The sequence below is a fragment of the Symphalangus syndactylus genome, chromosome 19 (genome assembly GCF_028878055.3).
Source record: "Symphalangus syndactylus isolate Jambi chromosome 19, NHGRI_mSymSyn1-v2.1_pri, whole genome shotgun sequence".
Taxonomy (NCBI): Eukaryota; Metazoa; Chordata; class Mammalia; order Primates; family Hylobatidae; genus Symphalangus; species Symphalangus syndactylus.
Genome location: NC_072434.2, coordinates 38,830,157 through 38,851,189, shown reverse-complemented (window position 1 = coordinate 38,851,189; position 21,033 = coordinate 38,830,157). Strand labels below are relative to the sequence as shown.

Genomic DNA, 21,033 nt, shown 5'->3' with positions numbered 1-21,033 from the left:
AGGAAGATCGAGGGAGCAGGTTTAATGGGGAGTGTGTATCAGAAATTTAGTCACAGACATAATTAGCTCAGTCTAGATTTCAGGGAGAGGCATGGAATGGAGGTATAAATTTGGATGTCTTTAGTTTATACATGGTATTTAAAGCTATGAGACTGAATGTGGCTTCCTGGGAACTAAGGGCAAATAGAGAAGAGAAGAGCCAGAGACTGAGCCTGGTTCCTTGGGTGTTTAGAGTTAGGGAAGTAGAGCATCTGGCAGAGGAGACTGGAACAGAGCAGCTTTGGGGAAGGATGGGGGAGGAGAAAAAAGAAGTTGTTGTGTCCCAGAAGACAAGCAAAGAAAGGATTTCAGGGAGGGAGTGACCAACCCCCTCCAGTGCTGCCCACAGATCGAGTGTGAGGGTCTGAAAAGTGACTCCTCCTTTGCAGTGCCGTGGTCTTTGGTGACTTGACAAGTGCAGTTTGGTGGATGGAAAGGTGGGCAAGAGAGAATGAAGGGGATGAAGTGGGGACAGTGAGTCTTGTTAGAGGAGGAGCTTTGCTGCAAAGGGGAATAGAGAAATGGATGGAAGATGGGGTGTTTTTTTGGTAGTATATGTGTTTTTTAAAAGATGGAAGATATTTTATGCTGATGAGAATGTCCTGTGAGAAAACATCCATGATACGGGGGTGGGGGCCATTGTAGGGGTGATGTTCTTGAGTAGATGGAATGTGCACCTGGGTGCCTGAAACCACTAGTGTTAAATACTCGTTTTGGGGCCAAAAGTCTGGGGGGAATCCTGTGGAATTTTTAACTCCTCAGAAGAGTTACTGATAGACTCCTTTCTTCAGGAGCTAGGGATGTGAAAGTAGAAAGCTGAGTATCTTTTTTAACTCCTGAGTTAGGTTCCATGTAGTTTTACAGTTTTATTCAGTGGATCATAACTTTCCAGAAAACCAGACATACCAGTGTAGGTATTTGAATGTCAAGCACAAGGTACAGTGGGAGGAACAATTCTTTTGTTTTTAGAAGGGCTTGGGGAAGGCCTCTTGGAGGAGGTTACCTTTGATCTGGGCCCTGAAGCATGGTGAAGATTTTGTTGGTAGAGCCGTCCGGGTATAGGAAACAGTAGGACCAAATTGGGCAAATGCAATTTTCATGGAATTTTGGGGAACAACACAGAATTGGTGTGGCTGCTTCATAGAGTACATGTTAGGTGAGAGGGGAGTCAGTGGAGCTGAAGCTAGATTGTACTTACTTCATGAAGGGCATTAATTTCTTGCAGGAGAGTTTGGACTTTCCCTGGTAAGCAGTGGGCCGTCAGCAGTAATGAATTTTTATAGGAGGGAAACAATATAATCTAAAAGGTGATTTTTCAGAATGGGTTAGACATAGAGCCTTCTCGCTCAAAGTGTGACCGTGGACCTATAGCATCAGCATCTCCTGGGTGGGAGCTTGTGAGAAATGCAGACGCTCAGGCCCCACTCAGACCTAATGGATTAGAATCTGCATTTTAACAAGATTCTCAAGTGATTCCTAAGCCCTTTAGAGTTTTGAGAATCATAGGAGTCTATGAAAACTCACTAAGATAATTATTTTTTTAGAAGAGCCTTTTTATAATGGACGTTTTGGAGCATATACAAAAGGAGAGATACTGTAAGAATTGAGTGTAATCTAGACTTGTGAACAGATTCAGAAATGGGCGTGTTATTATGCACATATTTTGGAACTCAGTCCAATCTAGAGCTACCATTCAATTAGCCACCTGAACACTCTGAGGAGAGTCACAAACTGAAAAATATCCAGAGCTGGCTGGGCATGGTGGCTTATGCCTGTAATCCCAACACTTTGAGAAGCCCAGGAGGGAAGATCACTTAAGGCAGGAGCTCAAAACCAGGCTGGGCAACATAGTAGAACTCTGTCTGTACAAAAATTTTTTTTTTAAAATTGCTGGGTGTGGTGGCACATGCCTGTAGTCCCAGTTACTTGGGAGGCTGAGGCAGGAGGATTGCTTGAGCCTGGGAGGTTGAGGCTGCTGTGAGCCGTAATCATGCCACTGCACCCCAGCCTGGGCAACAGAGTGAGTGAGACCTTGTCTTAAAAATAAATAATAATAAAAAAAAATCCAGAGCTTCTCTGTCCCATGAGGTGTTTTGAGATAAAATAGATTTTTTGGGAAGTAGCAGTTAAGAAAATTGTACCCTGGGTATGAAGAGTCATGTTCATTCTTTTAAAATCTCATTCAAATTCATTGTATACCAGGAACACTAATGTGAATGAAACTCCAAACTAAGCTGTTTTAAAGGGTTTTAGAGTTTTAAGCATATGAGGGCTTAACAAAGAGCTTCACACAGAACTCCCCTGAGGGGTCCATCCTCTGGGGACAATGGTCCTTTCCTAAAGTCTCACAATAACTTGGTGGAAAGTTCTTGACCCTTTTCCTCAGACTGAGTTGCCTTTTAAAAAATCATGCCTGATGAAAATATGCCACTTTATCTTATAATGGGTCTCTCTGTCCTACAGATTCTGGAATGTTAAAATCCCTTCTTACTGGTGACCTCTTTCTTCCTTCCATTTCCCTTTCTTCTGTCTTTCTCTCTGTTTTTTCCCCACATCTTTTATTGTTTTGCATCTCACTTCACTATTATTTTTTGGCTCTCTTTTTCTGAAACTATCCTTCTCCTGATCATTTCTGTGCCTACATAGGGTCACTGGTTTGTCTTTGTCTTTGTGAGAGGAAATCAGGGAAGCACCTTCTCCCATCTGTATGTAATGTATCGCAAATTTCCTGGTCATCCCAGACCTCTGGCATCTGACTTGCAGCAATGATTGAGGGCTTCCTGATGACCAGTAGATGTGTAGGAGGTATGGCAGTGGTTCTCAACAGGGAGATTGTTATCCTCCAGAGGACATTTGCCAATGCCCTACAGACGTTTTGGTTGTCTCAACTTGGTGGGGGGATGCTATTGGCAACTAATGGGTAGAGGCCAGGGATGCTGCTAAATGTCCTATAGCATGTGAAAGTTTCTTGTATCGGTTCGAACCCTAAAAACGCACCAACAGACAACACGAGGCGGTGTGGAGCAACGCATTGTTTTAATGAGTGCCTGGGTGCAGGTGGGCTGAGACCTAAAATGGCATCAGCCCCAAGTGAGGACGGGACAGGGGCTTTATAGTCCTCTGTAAACAGGAAGTGTCCCAGTCTGACATGACTGCTACGTAGTACCTGGACGGCCTCTTTCTCAGTCTTCAGGGGTACGTGTCTTCAGGCCAGGGTAGTTGTCTTCCGGCCAGGGTAGGTGTCTTCCAGCCCGCTTTCTTCCTGCTTCTGCTATCTTGCTGACGCGTGCTGCTGGCGCAAGTGGCCTTGAGCCTTGGGACTGGGCCTGAGAAGGGAGGAGTTACTCATCCCTTCAAGCTTTCAGGCCTGGGGGAGAATCTTTCAGCATGTACAGAGTAACTCTCCTCCACCCCAACAAGGAATGATCTGACCTTAAATGTCAATAGTGCCTAAGTAAGAAACCCTGCTATATAGTGTTGAGGCTCTAGTTCTCAAGTGAAATTGTCTTTATGAATACCTAACATATATAAAAATAGGAGCAGACCTATTTGGAAATTTCTTTATTTGTGTCTCTTTTTATAAGTAGCTGAATCAAATGTGGAAGTGATCCACAGGCAGCCACATGGAGAGGGAAAGGCCCTGGTGAAGGAGCCTGGAGAACTCAGATCCTGCTCCTTCTCTATCACTCTGTCACTTATCAGTCATCTGACCTTGGCTTAGTCACTTCACCTCCCTTTGTTTCTGTTTCTTCACCTGAAAAATGAGTGCTTGGAATAAATGCTCGCTGAGGTCCTTTTAAGTTCAGTGATGTCTAAGATAAAATTTATTTAGCTTTTTCTTTCTCTCAAAAAATGAATAACAGAAACAGACATGGTCCACACAGCATAGTGGACTTTTGAGAGTACAGTACCTTCGACCACTTTTCTCTGTTGGAAAGCGTGTTACCAGTTTTGAAGAGACAGGAAGAAACACATACACAAGCTTTGTTTTTTATTAGTCATGGCATCACAGCTGCTCACTGGGGTCATGAATAAAGAGCTGAGCTAAAGCATTGTCTTGTGGGAGTAAGGCAAGGAGTGGCAAAATGCCCATTGTTTTCTTTTGCTATGAATCTGTTCTCTTGTGATTTCAGGTGGAAAACCGACAGCAGGAATCCAATGACATTCAAGAAGTAAACATCCTGTTTAGGGCAGTTGCCTTCAGTTTTGCAGACCTGGGTGGAGGAGGGGGTGGGGACAGGGACTCACTATTAGATTTAACCATGAACAGAAAAATGCCCAAATATTGTTTGCTTTCCCGTTTTTGCTGTAAAGCAAAGAGCAACCCTTACATTTTATACAGGCTCCCAAGTACCAAGCAAAATCTTTCCTGTATTTCCAAATATGGATTTAAACCTTTCAGAGGGTAAAAGAACTTTAAAGAAGGAAAACGTGGAAATACAGATGAAGCATTCAAGATGAAAAATTGGTTTCTGATGTCTTGGACCACAACCGACTAGTGTTCATGCATTTAAAAAAGTATCAGATTGTGCAGGGACTCCCACATGCAGAGTACTTGTAATTCCAGTCTGGAGTTCAGGCTTTGTACAATGTCAGGACCCTCTAAAGTTATCTGGCTAAAACAAGAATGTCTTCAGTTGCAAAGGATTCAACTTCCAAGGCTTCTGGATGTTGAAATCTTTGCCTCACAGTGATTTCTGATGGTAGGGCTAGACTGATTATATAAGGTGTGCCACATTTATTTCTAGGATCCCTAAATTGGCCACTATTTATCAATTAGGAAACTCACTTTCTATGACAGAAGAAAACATTTCTGCCTATATTCATTCTACCCGTGCCCTTTTCCTGCTGACATTTTTACACGATAAAATGCTATCTTTTTAAATAACAAAATCTGAACCAGATGGAAAAAGCAAATTGTCTCTAGGGCAGATTTATTACAGTCATTGAATTCAGAAATGAAGAGAATGTAAAGAAGGGATATTAACCATATAGAGCTTTTACAACACGAATCTTCATTCTCTGAATTTTATATGAGATGACCATATCTCCCTCTCTCTCTATATAACTTTATTTAAAGAGATTTAAAACTTCTCAAGAAATGATGCTTTATTTCTTTCCTTTAATGACTATTATAAGGCTGAAATTGTTTCTGTTTTCTTTTCTTTAATTGAATCTCATCAGTTTCCTTCTGGAATGCCAAGTTTTGTTTTCTCAAACTCTCTACCGTAGTAGTACTTCGTAGTTGAAATCGTTCTGCTTTCATTTCCACATATTCAGAAGATACATATATTGTTCTTGTAATCTTTTCCCAGAAGTTGTAAACAGTGACACCAGATTTCAGTCACTGGTAAAGGATCGTGTAAATAGTAGTAATCCAAGACATTGGACACACTTTAAAGAAAAAGGAAAGGAGTTAAAGGAAGTTGGCTGTGTTACATTACTGCCTCAGAAACTTCACAATGGAAAGTTAAAAAAATCTTCCCAGAGAGTTTGCAATCAATATTCATTCCTGCAAATTCAGATGCCCTAAGAAGGCAATTGAAATTAATTGGAGTGATTATAACAAAAATGGGGAAAAGGAGGAGGGGTGAAGAACAGCAAAAACAAGATTTAAAACTCCAATTTAGAAGAATTAAAGGTTATAATGTGAAAGGAATTGTTTTTTTAAAGTGAAACAAAAGAAATGAAGAAGTGATATGCCATATCGAAGAGTCTGGTATTGTCTTTAAAATATCCCTATAGGACAAAGAAAAATAAAAACCATAGTTTTACAAGTCATTAGCATTCTAAGTCAAGTCTGCATTTTAGGGACATGGGTAGAAAGCCCTGAGTAGAAACTGATGTTCTAATAATTGAGGAAGAATAAAACAACATTGATAATCAATGGCTCAAAAAGAAGACAAATCAATCATATGAGTATCTCCTAGGGTTTTCTACATTAAAGAATGTCTCTTTTAGAAAGGAAAACAGACATCACAATTAGACTGTGTTGTTTGATTCACTGCACAGCATTGTAAACAATGAAAATGATGACACCGCCCTTGCCACCACCATTGGCTACAATTTGTGGTATGCTTACAAGGCATTCTGCTAAGTGCTTTATATTTGTGTCTTCTTCAACCATCACAAATATGCTGAGATATTGTCCTCACTTTATAGGATATAAAGTGAAGCTTCAGAGACGTTACGTATTTTGACTAAGATCAGGCAGGTGGTTAAGTGACAGGTCTGATATTTGAACTCTCGTCCAACTGACTCCAAGACCTGGGTGGGAAGCCCAGGCATGCCATTTATAGAAGAGCATTGGGATCTTGGATACTCAAGATTTTCCTCCCCATTTGCCTATATCATCATAATAAGACTGCGGAAGTACATGAAGAACTAGATTACAATATCACTGTTGTGACTAATGTTTTAGATTGTTATTATTCTGAGATCTTTTAATTTGTCATTATTTCCATTGCTCTATGCTGTTTTGCCTGGCTGTTGCTTTATTATTGAATGAATACCCTCAGCAAGGTTCGCACACAGCTGTTAGAAATGTGGAAGCTAGGCCTTTTTCCTGGGGAAGGAGATTGGTTGAAGGATGTGAGGAAACAAGACCAAATTAGGCCCATCAAAGGAGAACCTGCTTCCTGTTCCTCGTGCCTCGTAGCATCTGTCACTACCAACGGAAACTCTGTTCTAGTGGTGAAAACTATAGAAGGCCTCAGCCATTTTTTTCAATAGAGTTCTATTTATAACATGAAAACTCCCTTCTTGGACTGTGGGGAATGAGTTATTGAGGTCCCTGAAAGATAATTTTGGTGACTGGCGATGTCCTTTTCTAATAATAGCTAGAATTTATTGACTACTTAGTAGGAATGGTCCCTGTGTTAAGTACTGTACGTACTTGTTAAATCCTTATAATGATTATGTTTTATTATTATTATTTTACAGAGGAAGAACCTGGGGTGTAGGTTAAGGAACATGTCCAAGGCTACGCAGTGAATAAATGAAAGAGCTGGGATTTAACCCGGGCCTTAACCTCTGTACTGCATGACCTTTACTATTTTGCCTCTGATAAAAATGAAAATATTTCTCTTAAGTACTTAGCTTGGGAATGAAAGACAGGTGTGTAAATAACCTTGACTTTGGGTAATTGGCTTCAGGCTTATCCATACTCCGGGCCCTCTCCCACTCACATTTACTGTCTTTCTGTATGTCTTCCTTTCATAATCTGTTTCTTCCTCCTTCTTGCCGTGGAGGTTTTTTTGTTTTCTCTTCTCTCCCTTCCCCACAGCCCCTGCGTTGCCCTTGCCTTCTTAGTGCTTAGATCTGACTCTGCTTTGTTGGCATTATTTCCCTGGTCTTCTCTCAATCTCTCTTTCGCGTCTCTTCCTAGTATTTGAATCTCTATTTACCAACAGCACTGAAATGTGACCGTGTAAAGTGTAAAAAAGCAATGCAGGACAACCTTGACAGGTCCAGATAATAATATTTTCATCCTTTCCAGGAAAAAAACAAAGAAGAAAACTGTATCTTTCTTTGTTCCTTCTCATCAGGAAAATCATCTAGCTGGAGGTCTCAGAGGCAGCTTCTATCTGGCAACCTTCCCTGAAACAGAGGAAAACTGTTCTGTGATTAGGAGAACAAGGTGGAGGGTCCGGCCCAGAGTCAGGGTCAAGGTTGACTTAGGCTTCAGTCCTTGAAGGACAAAGTGTATTAGATCCCGCCCTCAGAGCTTGGCAGAAGTTACTTCTTTGCTTGAAAGGCCTATCCTCTGCGTAAATCTGCTTACCTTTTCATTATCTGCAGCGAAGAGAAGATCCAGTTCTCAGAGAATGTATTAAACTAGAAAAACATTTTGCTGCTTTTGAAAAATGGTTCCATGTCTTATTTTCTGCTGATGATTAAGTACAAAAAATTACTATTTCAAATATATTGCTGGGGAGAGAAAAGAGCTCTAGATGGATAGTGTTATTCTTTTTGTCACGGTAATCCTATTTCTTGGCTCAGAAGTTACACATCATGGGAGAGGTGACTTCATACCTGGAAAAATTTGTATTAAACATTTGACCAATTATAGAGTATTTTACTGCCTATGGAATGTTAATATGATTTAATACGTTTACCTAAAATCTGCATTCATTAAAAAATCTGTGATTTGCGCATAATCACTGCCTAAATCCTTGCCTCAGCCCTCTCTGCATTGCGTGCCTGAAGATCCCTGGGGTGGCTAGAAGTTCTGAACCGTTTTCTTTTATGTCTCAGCCAAGGTGCATCTGTCTAATGTCTTCTAACCAGGTGTTATTAGGTGTGATTTCTGGTTGGCTGAGAAATCAATGAGTGGCCAAGTGCAGTGGCTCACGCCTGTAATCCCAGCACTTTGGGAGGCCAAGGCAGGTGGGTCACCTGAGGTCAGGAGTTTGAAACCAGCCTGGCCAACATGGTGAAACCTGGTCTCTACTAAAAATAAAAATAAAAAAATTAGCCAGGCATGGTTGGCGCGTGCCTGTAATCCCAGCTACTCGGGAGGCTGAGGCAGGAGAATCGCTTGATTCTGGGAGGCGAAGATTGCAGTGAGCCGAGATCGCGCCACTGCACTCCAGCCTGGGTGACAGAATGAGACTCTGTCTCAAAAAAAAAAAAAAAAAAATGAATGTGTATAGCAGATTTCATCATGCTCCTTTCCCCCAACTCTTTATATTTTTTAGTTTAACAGATCTTTAAGTCCTCTACAAGTGTTTAGCTCTTTCACCGCAGAACCTCTGCGTCATTGCTGCCCCAGAGTCCTCATCCCACTGACTCCCAACCCTCAAGATCTCAGCTTTCACATCATTTCCTCAGGGAGACCCTCCCTAAAGCCTTGACCAGGCCAGCTCCCTCTGAATTTCAGTGCTTCCCTGGGACCCTGGACTTCCTGTATTGTGATGCTCATCGCATAAATTGTTTTTGTGACTCTGGGAAATAAAGGGAACTCAACAAATATTAGTTTAATTGGTGAATGAATTTCTTAGAAGCAAAAGTCCTAGAAGCTGCTTTAGTATGTTTCAAACAGTGACATCTGAGCATGTCTTCCTTCCCCTATAGATGATTGCAGTCGGTTGGAAAAGAACCACACACTACAAAGTTTTGTATGTTGCCAAGAATGCCTGAGGTAGAAAACTCAATTTTGGTTGTCTCCTCTCCTATCAGTTTTGGGCCCCTGGCCTTGGCCACCTACCCAGCATACTTGCCCTTAGGACTGAGGAGTTTTGTTCTGTGATCCACCAAAGATTACTTTGGAAAAGGAAGTCACATACTGGCTTTTCTCCTGACTGAATTTAGGTTATGTCACAATTGTAATCATCCAGTTTGGCTTCAGGAATTACTTCTGCCTTTACAAGTTATTCAAGAATCATCTCTTGCAGTTAATACTACAGTTTGATGTCTTTGATTTGTCCCAGAGAGGATACCTCAAGGTATATGTATGTGGGCACGTATGTGCGTGTGTGTTTGTGTGTGTGTTCACAGCAGCCATCTTCTTCCAGCAGGCCTGAAGCCACACATGTCATAGCATGGCTTGTATTCTGTGTCATTCTTCCTGTGAGAGGTGGCAGATTCTTTGAGTCAATTCCTGTGAGTGCTGATGGATTTTTCGCTGAGCCGTTTTACCTTTTCAATCCCTTCCTTCTATGACTTCTGGCAAGTAGTTGTAAGACTGTTGACAATTATGTTTCTCTCCAGGTATCTCAAGATGTCCTTATTGACATTATGTCATTTGAAATCACAACTGATCAGTGTCAGGTAGATGAAGAAGGTGTTATTATATCTCTTCGCCAGAGAGGGGGGTCAGTGGAGTTAACTGACCTATCCAGGCTTCCTTAGTTCCCTGGTGGGACAGCCAGGATGAAGGATAGAGTTTTCCTTCTCCAGGTCTCCAAGCGTCCTGTCTTGGTCTGTGTACAGAACCAAGTGGCTTCTGTAGTCTAACAGACATACCGGACCTGTAAATTTGTGACTTCAAACTAGAATTTCCCTTCAGCTGTAAGATTCTTTCCATCCCTCCACTCTGTTCTGGTTAGTATATAAGTTAGATCTTAGGACTGGAGCCACGCTGGGTAAGACCTAAAAGCCATTGGCCAGTAATCCTGTTTTTCTTTTCATCATTATTTTGCGATGTTGCTTTCTTTTTTGAAATCTTAAAAGTTTCGCATTTGTATCTGCTTCTAAATCTATCAAGAACGGAAAGTTTCTTCCCAGGACTGGCACACACAAAGCTACTGTGAGCCTTGGGCATGTGTCCAGGCCTTTCCAGAAAGCCTCCCTGCCTGGCGTGCTGAGAAACGCTCTGCCGATGAGGAGGGCAGGGGTCTGCCTCGTGTTCTATTGTGCTGTTTGTGTATGTCTTTCCCTTTCTCTGTTTCTTCGTCCTCCTCCCCCTTCATTCCTCTTTTGTGTGAAAATGCTTTTTTCTGGCTGATTGAGTGTCTGAGTTTGTGGTGAACTTTCAAAGCCTTCTTAGGCTGAGCTACAGGAAGGTCACTGTCACAAAGAGTAAAAAAATGCATAGATCACCAGAGCTCATTAAAAACATCAGATTGAGGAAGACAAAATGTCCACCTAAGGGCAAGTCCAATCTGGACTAAGGCTCCTCTTTAGAACTCTCCTGGTTCTTCTGAGGCTGCAGCTTTCCATGGAGGTAAGTGCTGTGTGCCCATCAGAAATACTCACACGAGCATGCAGGGATGGAAGCAAGGATACACATATTTTGTAGTTGTGAAAACCTGAAAATAACTTAAATACCTGCCTTCCAGTAGAAGAATACTTAATTACGGTGTGTCCATATCATGAGAAACAATAAGATAGATCTAGAGGTAATGATGAAGTATCTGTAACATACTGCTCAGTAAAAAAGCCCACGTTGATTTTCTATCTATCTATCTATCTGTCTGTCTGTCTATCTATCTATCTATCTATTTTTTTGGAGACAGGGTCTTGCTCAGTTACCCAGGCTGGAGTGCAGTGGTGTGATCACAGCTCACTGCAGCCTCTATCTCTTGGGCAAAATCAATCCACCCACCTCAGCCTCCTGAGTAGCTGGGGCTACAGGCGTGCACCACCACACCTGGCTAATTTTCTGTATTTTTTGTAGAGACGGGGTTTTGCCACGTTGCCCCAGCTGGTCTCGAACTCCTGGGCTCAAGCAATAATCCTGTCTCAGCCTCCCAAAGTGCTGGGATTACAGGCGTGAGCCACCACACCCGGCACATATTATGTATATTTAAATGTGTATACATATCCACAGAAAAGCCTAGAAGGATATATTCTAACAGTTAACAAAAGGTCTTGGGAATGGGATTAGGATGAAGGGAGAGAGTAGGTATTTTGCTTTTTTAGTTTATGTACATTTGTAAGACTTACTTTTTTGCAATAAATAATAAGTTTTATCATAATAATTAAGGATCACAGGCATTTAAGAAGTGAGTAATATATTAGCATCACGACTCTTACCTGTAATTTTGTGTTTCTGTCTGGGTGTTCTTTTCAGTGAAACACTGTCTTGTTAGGCTGCTGCTGTTTTTGACTTGAGTATATGATATGAATTATCGCCTCTCCATATCTGTTTTTCCATCAGTGCCATCGTAAGAGTATCTTTTCACTGAAATATTAAGAAACATTAAGCAAGTATAGTGGTGTTAATTAGATTAATTCATCCCTCTTTTTAAAGGTGCAAAACTCTTTTTCTGTAAAAGTCAAGCTGATGTAAGTGCAAATATCAGATTTTCAATTAATTTATTCTGGGTTTCTGGAAGAAAGTGAAATTATTGCTTATCATTTCATTTAATCTGGACTAAATATTTGGAGTATTGAATTATTCCTATGACTTTCATTTGATGGTTTTATGTATCTACTTTAGATGCAGATAATTGAATATTATAGTTCCAAATGCTTTAACATTCCACATTAGTGAAACAATGATCTACACCATAGTGAAAACAGTAACATATTTATTTCTTTCTGTTTGTACTTCAATTCCAAAAGTTAAGCATTAAATTGGCTTTAGTCATACTTATGCTTTGATGATAGTCCAGCTTCTTGGTGTGAAATCAAGATGTGAAGAAAGTTAGACACACCTGTGAAAGCCCAGCCTTCAGTTTCACATATGTGGGTAATAACTTAGTCCAGTTATAGGTTGTTAACTAAAAAAAAATTTGTTTGAAGTGTAATTAGGTGATAATGATAATTTTAAAATGTGCTAAAAAATTCTTTTTGGCTGAAAAATTTTGGTAAGGTGTTTAGTTAAGATGAGATGTTGTGTCTCTGTCAATAAAAGATGCATGGATTAATATATAGTCCTTGTCATCTGCTCCAGCCTCCAGCAGTGAATATGCCTGGACCGTGTGGGGTAGCTGGTTGCTAGGCAGACAGAGTGTTCTGTTCTGTTCTCGTTGTCTGTGGCATGTATGTGATTGAGTCAGGAGTGTTGGTAAAGTCTTCTTTGAAGATGAAGCACAGAATAATAGCACGCAAAACATTTTATCCTTTTTATCCTTCAGCTATTTGTCTCTTGCCTTCAGTGAGTGGCTGCCCCAACCTAAAGACAACATGCTGTGTTATTACTAACATACTGGAGGGAGCTGTGCACATACAAATGACCCTGTCTCTTTTTGTGCCCTGGAACCTTGTCCCCTAGGTGGACTCTGTGTGACCCACAGAGCCATCAGAAGATATCACCTTTGCTTATCAAGTTTTTCTCCTTTATCTTTTAAAGACATAACTTCTCTACCCACTGTTTCTCCTACTTGAAACATATTTTCCTCATTGTAATTTAAGAAACAAAAGGATAATTTTATGAGGACATTTTCAGTGTTCATGCTGAAGCCGTGGTGATCCTTGTCAATTTGAATTTATGCATTTATTCTTTCCAAACTCAGGCACTTCCTTTCATCAGATGGATTTCTGGCCTACTGGCAGTCAGTTATTTCCTAACATATTAGGTGGCAGATTTTGTGGGATTTAATTTGAGCATAATCTTATTGTGTACAGATTGCTTTGAAGTTTCTTCGGGACTCACTAAACCTTCTACACATCAATTTTTCTGCCCTGTATGGGTTTTTTCAAAGTTTAGCCTCCTTAAAACAAACAAACAACAACAACAAAAAACCTTATCAGCTTCACTGCAGCACTCCACTTAAAACAATAAAGTTTAGTTTGTTTTCAAGTGCTTTAAATCCATTGATGTTTCTAGGAACTTTTGGATGTATGATCTGTTGACCACCTACACAAGTTTCCCGGGGTGCCCCTGGGATCTGCCCTGGTGTCCAGGGATTGCTTTGCCTCCCCACAGCCAGTTGGGTACAGTGACTCTCCATTTCTCTTTCTCAGTGCAATCGCTTCTATACTGAGGGCCTGGCTTGACCAGTGTGCAGAAGACTTCCGAGAGCCCCCTCACTTCCCTTGCTTACAGAAACTGCTGGATTATCTCACACGGATGATGCCAGGCTCTGACCCAGAAAGAAGAGCACAAAATCTTCTTGAGCAGTTTCAGAAGCAAGAAGTGGAAACTGACAGTGAGTACTTGTTTGTTCGCAGGGAAAAGGCTAGATTCTGATTCTCCAGCCTCCACGCTGGAGAAAGGTTCTCCCTGTGCTGGCTAATAGGAAACCTTGGTACCCTCAAAACAACATGCTGCTGGAGGATTGGCTTGAGTATAAAATTCTCAAGGTTACTGAAGTACTAATTATAGAGCCTAGAATTTTAGACAGAGAAGGGTATTTTCAAGACTACCTAATCTGGCTCCCTCATTTTATGGATGAGGAAACTGTGGAAACTCCAACTCAGAAAAATTAAGTAATTTCCTGGGGTTTCTTCTGTTACCAAGAGGAGGGTCTCCTTGATGAACTTTAATCTTCCCTTATCAATATGTACCATGCTGAACCTGAATTTGCATTTTATTACCTGTTTAATGGCTCCTTCTATCCTTCCATCACAAGCACTCCCATCTAGCAGTCAAGGAATGAAGTCCAGTTCTGATCCTGCCCTCCCAAAAGCTTGGAAAGGTGTCTGTCCTTCAGGATGGAAAAGCATCACTGTAACGGGTCCCCTGCCAGTGCAGATTATCATCATTTAGCATCACTAAGGGACTCATCAAAGGAAGTTTCTGTGGCTGTTTTTCCCTATTTGAGGAATTGACTTCCTATTTTCAAGGACAAAGGAAAGGCAACCACTGCAGGTCATGAGGTGCTTGGAACTATTAGGCTTTGAAGAAAGTCAGAAAGAGGCTGGGACAGGCTTCCAGTGTGATGTTGTATCCTCTCACTGGGGTGCTGGGTGACAGTTGCCATGGTGGCTGACCCACTTGGAGCTTCTGACAGGCATTACCCTGAAGGGATGCCTGACTTCATCAGTAAGGGAAAGGAAACGTTCGTCAGCACCAATAAGGAAAGCTGCATCAGCTCCAAAGAAAACAGACCTAAATTCCAAACAATACCTGCTGAATTTCTTATGGATGGGGGTCCCAGAGAGAGGGAAATGCAATTGCATCATTGGAAGCTGACTGCCAAATACTCTATATCTCAGATGACTTCATCTCCCAGGAATGTTTGAATACCAGGGGCACTCCTCCAGCTGCGGACCTCAGCTCCCTTCAGGGCCTCCATGCCTGGCTTTGTGCTGGAGTGGAAAACGCTGTGTTGGAGCCCAGCTCTCCCCATTGGGGCTGCCCCTGGCTCCGAGCCTAATTGGGGAACCGGTGGGACCAGTCATTCATTGTTTCCAACACAGGGACTGCAGGGCAGAGCTCATTTGGCAGGCTGAGGCAGGGGAGAGGGAGATTGCCTCAGTTCCCATGTGCTTGTTTTACCCAATTTTACTCCTGCAGAAGAAGCAAGCTCTCCTATGTGTTTTTAAAAAGTAAAATTGTGCTTCATGTTTTTACTTATCTCTGGAGGAGAAACAAAAGCAGAAAACAGTGAAGGCATGGACTATGCCCCAGAGAGAAAGGATCATGTAATCTTCATGCACAGCAACGTTATAGACACACATTGGGCTGCTGTGTTTGCTGAATGAATGAATGGAAAGATCAAGCCTTAGCACATACCCTGCTCCTTGATTGAAGTGGGTTAGGCTCTGTATTGCAGGGCAACTGGGATATATGTATGTATTTGTTGACAAGACGAGGGAGAGGCCCTTTCTGAACCTTTATTTGGGATCCCAAGTTTCTAATTACTCCACTAAATTAAACAGTGCCAGAGTTGTATGGAGGAAGAATGATGAAATTAGATTGCTTAACAACCTCCATGTCATGGGGTTTTAGCTTCCTTTAGCTTGTACCTGTTTGTGTCGCAGACTCCGGGGATAGGCAGTGATCCCCTCCTACGTTTTTCAGTCATAACCCAACCCCATTTGCATCTGGACCTTCAAGTCTAGGGTAAAGGGGCAATCCTTAAATCACATACCTGCCACCAGCGTAGGCAGATACTCACATGCTGCCCTAAAGGGGAAGTGGTGTAGGGTCCACTCTCAGAAGCTCCTTTTCCCTGGAAAATGAAGGAAAGCCACCGTGACTTAATCCAAGATGCCCAATAGTCTTTAATTCTACAAAGAAAGAAAGAAAAGGCTCAAAATATAAGCATTCTGGAGGAGTAGTAACATGCTCATTTACATTTCTGCTAAGATATAACTGAATGTAACTAGAGTTTTCTTTCCTTGAGAACAGGTTTGACAGGAAGGAGTGCGAGGAGTGTGAAGGGGCTGAGGTTGGGAAACAACCCGAGCACTGGGGAAAGGTTCCAGGAAAGGAAGGCTGGGGATTTAAGTCAGAAAAACTTCATCAAATTCCAGTCTTTCCAAATGGAGACTGGAGGTCCTGTTCCAGGTGTGGGCTCTTCTGCTTTTTATTCGGAATCCTGGGTACTGATTTTCTCTTCTTCACGCTGTGCCCTATGTAATTTGCTAATTGATGATCTTGGCTGTGATAGGTTCAGGTGAATTTAGTTGAAGACTGTTCTGCTTCGTGCATTCTTAGCTTTGAGTGGAAGTTGAAAGTGACTCTGAACATTTTGAGAATTTTGAGGGCTTCGTCAGCATTTCTAACACCAAAATAGCTCATTTTATTGCCCAAAGTCCTACCTGCCTTCATGGCGAGTCCTTCCAGGCTTCTGCTTATAAGTCGCCCAGCAACCAAAAATTGCATGGTTGGAGTTTAGGAGTTGATCTGATCAAAAAGTTTGAAAGAGCCCTAGACAAAGGGCTCTCTCTAGACTTTGCCTATCCTGGCTCTGTCCTTGGCCTAGGAGCCAGTGATTTGTCAGAGTGAGAGCATGAGGGCTCTGATCTTAATAGAGAATCTAAGAACAAGCAGAGATGGGACGATCTCCATTGCTCTCAGATGCATTGTGCTTGTGGTTGTCTCCCTGTGGCTGTTCTGGAGGATTGGCCCTCTTCTTCCTAAATAAAAGAAGTCTGATGACTCTATAAGCAAGATTATATACACTGGCACCAAATTACTAATCTTTTCCGTATGTGAACAGATGGGCTTCCCAATACGATCTCCTTCAGCCTGGAAGAGGAAGAGGAACTGGAGGGTGGAGGGTCAGCAGAATTCACGTGCTTCTCAGAAGATCTCGTGGCAGAGCAGCTGACCTACATGGATGCAGTATGTCTTCTCTTTGTGATCAGATATACTTTCACTTAAAACGTGGGGGAGTGATGGCACTGGTGCCCCGGTGAGAGCAGTGGGATAGTGTGATTTTAAGTCTTCTTGAATCCTTGAGAGAGGCTGCGCCTGCAGATACAGAGTTAAGATGTGTCTTGAATCAATCATCTGAATAATTCAGGCCTGAGCTCTTCTTGCAACTCTAGGAGAAGGTGCTTTTGGAGCTCAAGACACAGAGGGAAATAAGAATTCGAATCCCTGTGAAACAAAATCTGCCTTGTTCTGTGGGTATTTTTCTCCCTTTACACTCATAAATATTTCAAGATCTGAACTGTTTATTTGGAGGATTGTAAAGGGATCAAAGTATAAGTTAGAATAAAATAAATTCACAGAATCCACATGTGATTGTATCTGGCCCCTCATTTCCACGTGTGCTTTCTGTACTTTTGAAGTTTGAATATTTTTGTGAGCTGGACATATTTGAGTATTTCAGTCACATTTCATAGGTCGGTGTTAGCTGGTAAATACAAGAGGACTGTGAGGAGTTATCGTGGTGGCTTTAGCTCTTCTGCTTTGTCACTTTTGAGAAAGCAGCGTGGAACATGGTGATTTTCCTTCTAGTGAACATTATCGATGAGTATATTAATTATTTACTTTTGTCTGTTGAAATGGACACAGTGAGACAAATCAAGTAGAAAAGGATTATCCGGCCATTCACAAAAATACCAATTTACAAATGACCAAGATGACATGCTTTGCCATATGAAATGTCTGTGTTGTCCTTAAAGTCAGTTCCTCTTTTGTTCCAGCAACTCTTCAAGAAAGTAGTGCCTCACCACTGCCTGGGCTGCATTTGGTCTCGAAGGGATAAGAAGGAAAACAAACATTTGGCTCCTACAATCCGTGCCACCATCTCTCAGTTTAATACCCTCACCAAATGTGTTGTCAGCACCATCCTGGGGGGCAAAGAACTCAAAACTCAGCAGAGAGCCAAAATCATTGAGAAGTGGATCAACATCGCTCATGTAATTGTCTTTTATAAAATATTCTTTGTGTTTGGTAGATGCAAGAGACTACTCCATCACTTCGTTTAAATAGTTTAGCTGTTTGGTTGAAAAGGCAGTCAAAAGACCATATATGAGAGCCCACTGGGTTTTTGTTGTTGTTCCAGAGTAAGAAAAAAGTTGCTTTTCTAAACTTGGCAGCTTATTTATTTTCCTCTTTTTTAAAAAATTGGACCCCTGCTCACTTCTTCCCAGTTATGGGCTCTCACACTGCTACCTCTCCAGAGTGAGACATTCTGTCTGCTTTCCCCTTTGTATCCACGACAGACTGAGTGTTGGTTTCAGCACCATGTTTGGGAAATATAAATGGATGGTCTGCATGTCAAAACAGACTGCCCTTCAACCCAGAGTGATTACCTATGCCCCCTCCCAGTACCTGGAGGCATTACATCTTCTGCAGTTTTGAAGAGCTGGTACTTTCTCAGAGTCCTGAATCTCTTTTCTAAAGGACGAGACACTTACAGAGATCTCATATTAATCTGAGGTCATATCTCATATTAATCTGAAGTTGGAGGGGAGGAGTCTATTCCTAGGCCTGACTTACATTCTTCTGAGTGTTGGAGTCTAGTCTCTTGGATGAACTGCTTACATACCATGGGACCTCCCCTTCTCAGCATCTTATGTCATGACTGAGAAAACACCAACATTGTGCGGTCAGTGGGCCACCAAATATTTTGTGAACTCCTAATGTGTGTAAACCACAATATTCTGTACTTAGGGGACATACTAGGATAGAGCATAATTATTTGTTTACAGGAACCCGTACTCAAACAAGGAAGCTAAGATATACTGGAATTATCTCAGCCTGAGGCAGTAGAGGAGTAGGGCCGTGGGAGATAAGCACCCTAAAAGCGGAGGAGAGAGAAATCATTTCTGATAGGATGATCAAGGAAGGTTTCACGGATGAACTGACATTTGAAATTAACTTTGAATAACAGATAGGATTTTTGGTATTTGAAGATTAGAGAGGTATTTTTTTTTTTCTAGGCAAAAGAAATTACATCAGCAAAATAATGATTTTGAAAAATTATTAATATGAAAATATCATATTAATTTGTGTTCTGGGCTCTATGGGTAAACTCTCACCCAAAACACATTTTGCTTTATGTCCCCTTAAATATATTTTTCCTTAAGCCCCTATTGATGGGGCATAATGTTACATTCTCTTTTGTTGTCTTTGATTAAAGAGCAGAGACACAATTGTGCCAGATAATTTGCCTTGAGTCTTCAGGTGGTCTGTTATTACAGACTTCTTAGTGTATTATGAAAGCCAGCAAGAAACAAAGAGTAGAAGTTGCATAAACAACTTATATTTCTCCTATTCTAAGTCGAGCTTATTGCTCAGCAAGTAAGAGATACAAAAGAAGTTGTGAGTGAGATATAATGTAGAAGTTCTCTGTCTTTTTAGAATGATAAGGAATTTTTTTTTTTTTTTTTTTTTTGCCATAAGTGTCACAGCGTGTCTCAAAAGCAGACTGTCTACCCCTAATTCATTCAACTACTTTGGCTATAGCGACAATATAGCATCTGTGTATGTGACATAGTGGGGCTCAAGCGATGACTTTTGGTCCAAATTGAATATAAATTGTGCATTTATGTAGTAATAAGAAATGCAAGTTGAATCATTTGAAGTATATTTCAAATCCCATATCGTGTGCTAATAAAGCCAAGAGCCATGACTTTTTCTTGGTGATATCACTTCCTAATATTGAGTATGTTGTGTCTTTTACAATTGTGTAGGGAAATGTAATAAAATAATGAGACTCACCAGTGGTTTGCTACCAAGATTTATTTTACCTTTCCTGCATTCATCGTAGTCAATTTTTATTGAAAGGACATTTGAAAAAGAAAATTTTTCTGACCTAATATGACTATATTTTCTTGGACTGCCCTTAATGGTATGTTTTTACTTCTGCATCACATCTCCTGGAAGATGCCTCTTTTTCTAGAAATGGGACCAGATGCCTTTTGTACTCCTTTAAACCCTTAGTTTAAACCTCTTTTTGTATAATGTTTTCCATATGTTTATTTCAATTTGTGTGATATATCTGTGCCTGAGTTCCTTTCTTTATTGCGAGTTTCCTGATTTTTAGAATATAACTTTTGTGAACCTTTGTTGAACCATGCTCCCATAGGCTTAGTTTCCAGATTGCAATTCAGAACGTTTCTCTTGTTCTCTCTCTCTTCCCCTCCCTCCCTCCTTCCCTTCCTCCCTCCTCCCTCCTCCCTCCCTCCTTCCCCTCCTTCCTCTCCTTCCTGTCCCTTCCTTCCTTCCTTCCTCCCTCCCTCCCTCCCTCCCTCTCTTTCTTTGTTTCTCTCTTTCTCTCTCTCCTTCTCTCTTTCTCTTTATATCTTTCCAAATAAGGGGAGGACACTGAGGCATTTAAAAAGGGTGGACATGACTTTTATTAAGTACTTTGGCATTTACTCTGAAGAAAACGTTCGAGGGTTTATTTGGCATAGTTTTCAGTGTCCAGATTTTGGCATGCTAAATCAGAGTGCTGTTTTTCCTTCATATTCAGGATTAACATTTCTTTGTGAAATGATTCTCGAAGTGATTTACATTTATGCCCAGTCACTCTGGGACTTCTTACCTGAGATACTCTACACAAAACCAAATACGTGCTCACATGGTGTACTCACTTGTAAACACTGGGCCTAGTACGCTGTCATGTGCCTGTATATGAAGCATCTCCTTTGACATAAGGCCTGGTCCACTCCCCTCACGTTGCTGCCTTCCCCATGCCAGCCAAGAATGGGACTTTCTCCCTGTCTGTTTTGCTGTCCCTGCTATTCAGTCACAGGACTTTGACTCCAAGGTCACTAACTGCTGATGCTACAGGCTCCTTATGGTAGCTTAAGTTTAAATAGGGAGCCTCTCTCCTTACCCAGAAAACAGCATCCAGAATGTTTCCTGTTCTCTTTCTATTTTGTTTTAAAACATTGCCAAAATGAATTTTATTTTAAAAGGCCGAGTTATTTTGGAAGCATTGAAGTACCAAGGTGTTTTTGAATGTTTATGGTTGCAGGACAAGCCAATTTGAAACCAAATGAATGTGTATAAAAATATCCCCCCTTGGCTAAGAGCATAAAAGCCAAAGTTCAACTTGTGGTGAATTTTTATTGCCAAATTATATACACCTCTGTGGACAAGGGTTGGTCATGAGATGTTCAATACCATCTGACCTCAAAGTGGCTGCTGCCCAGCTCATTTTGGGATCTAAAGAAGATCTAAAGTGCATATTTTTAGGACATCTGTGTGCTTTCAGCAGAAGAAAGTTGCTCTTTCTAGCACAGCTCTGTAGA

General features: G+C 41.3%; 1 protein-coding gene and 1 long non-coding RNA gene across 21 annotated transcripts in view; one reads left to right on the top strand and one right to left on the bottom strand.

Moving 5' to 3' along the window:
• RGL1 (ral guanine nucleotide dissociation stimulator like 1) overlaps positions 1 to 21,033 on the top strand; it is a 289,859-nt gene that overhangs the window by 228,272 nt on the left and 40,554 nt on the right. For all 7 annotated transcript variants that reach the window (XM_055234759.2, XM_055234763.2, XM_055234761.2 and 4 more), the window contains 3 exons: positions 13,393 to 13,577; positions 16,539 to 16,663; positions 17,473 to 17,688. In XM_055234759.2, coding sequence (XP_055090734.1) covers positions 13,393 to 13,577; positions 16,539 to 16,663; positions 17,473 to 17,688 — 526 coding nt within the window. The remainder of the gene's footprint in view (positions 1 to 13,392; positions 13,578 to 16,538; positions 16,664 to 17,472; positions 17,689 to 21,033) is intronic.
• Positions 1 to 21,033, bottom strand: part of LOC129458678 (uncharacterized) — an 81,821-nt gene that overhangs the window by 43,724 nt on the left and 17,064 nt on the right. For 3 of the 14 annotated variants that reach the window (XR_010114752.1, XR_008649708.1, XR_008649709.1), the window contains exons 4-6: positions 15,465 to 15,545; positions 13,966 to 14,075; positions 11,518 to 11,665 (exon numbers count right to left, since the gene is read on the bottom strand). This is a non-coding gene — a long non-coding RNA (uncharacterized lncRNA). Of the gene's footprint in view, positions 1 to 4,013; positions 4,254 to 4,966; positions 5,434 to 6,856; positions 8,074 to 11,517; positions 11,666 to 13,965; positions 14,076 to 15,464; positions 15,604 to 21,033 lie in introns of those variants that run through there. The other 11 variants (XR_008649702.2, XR_008649703.2, XR_010114748.1 and 8 more) reach the window with 10 other exon arrangements.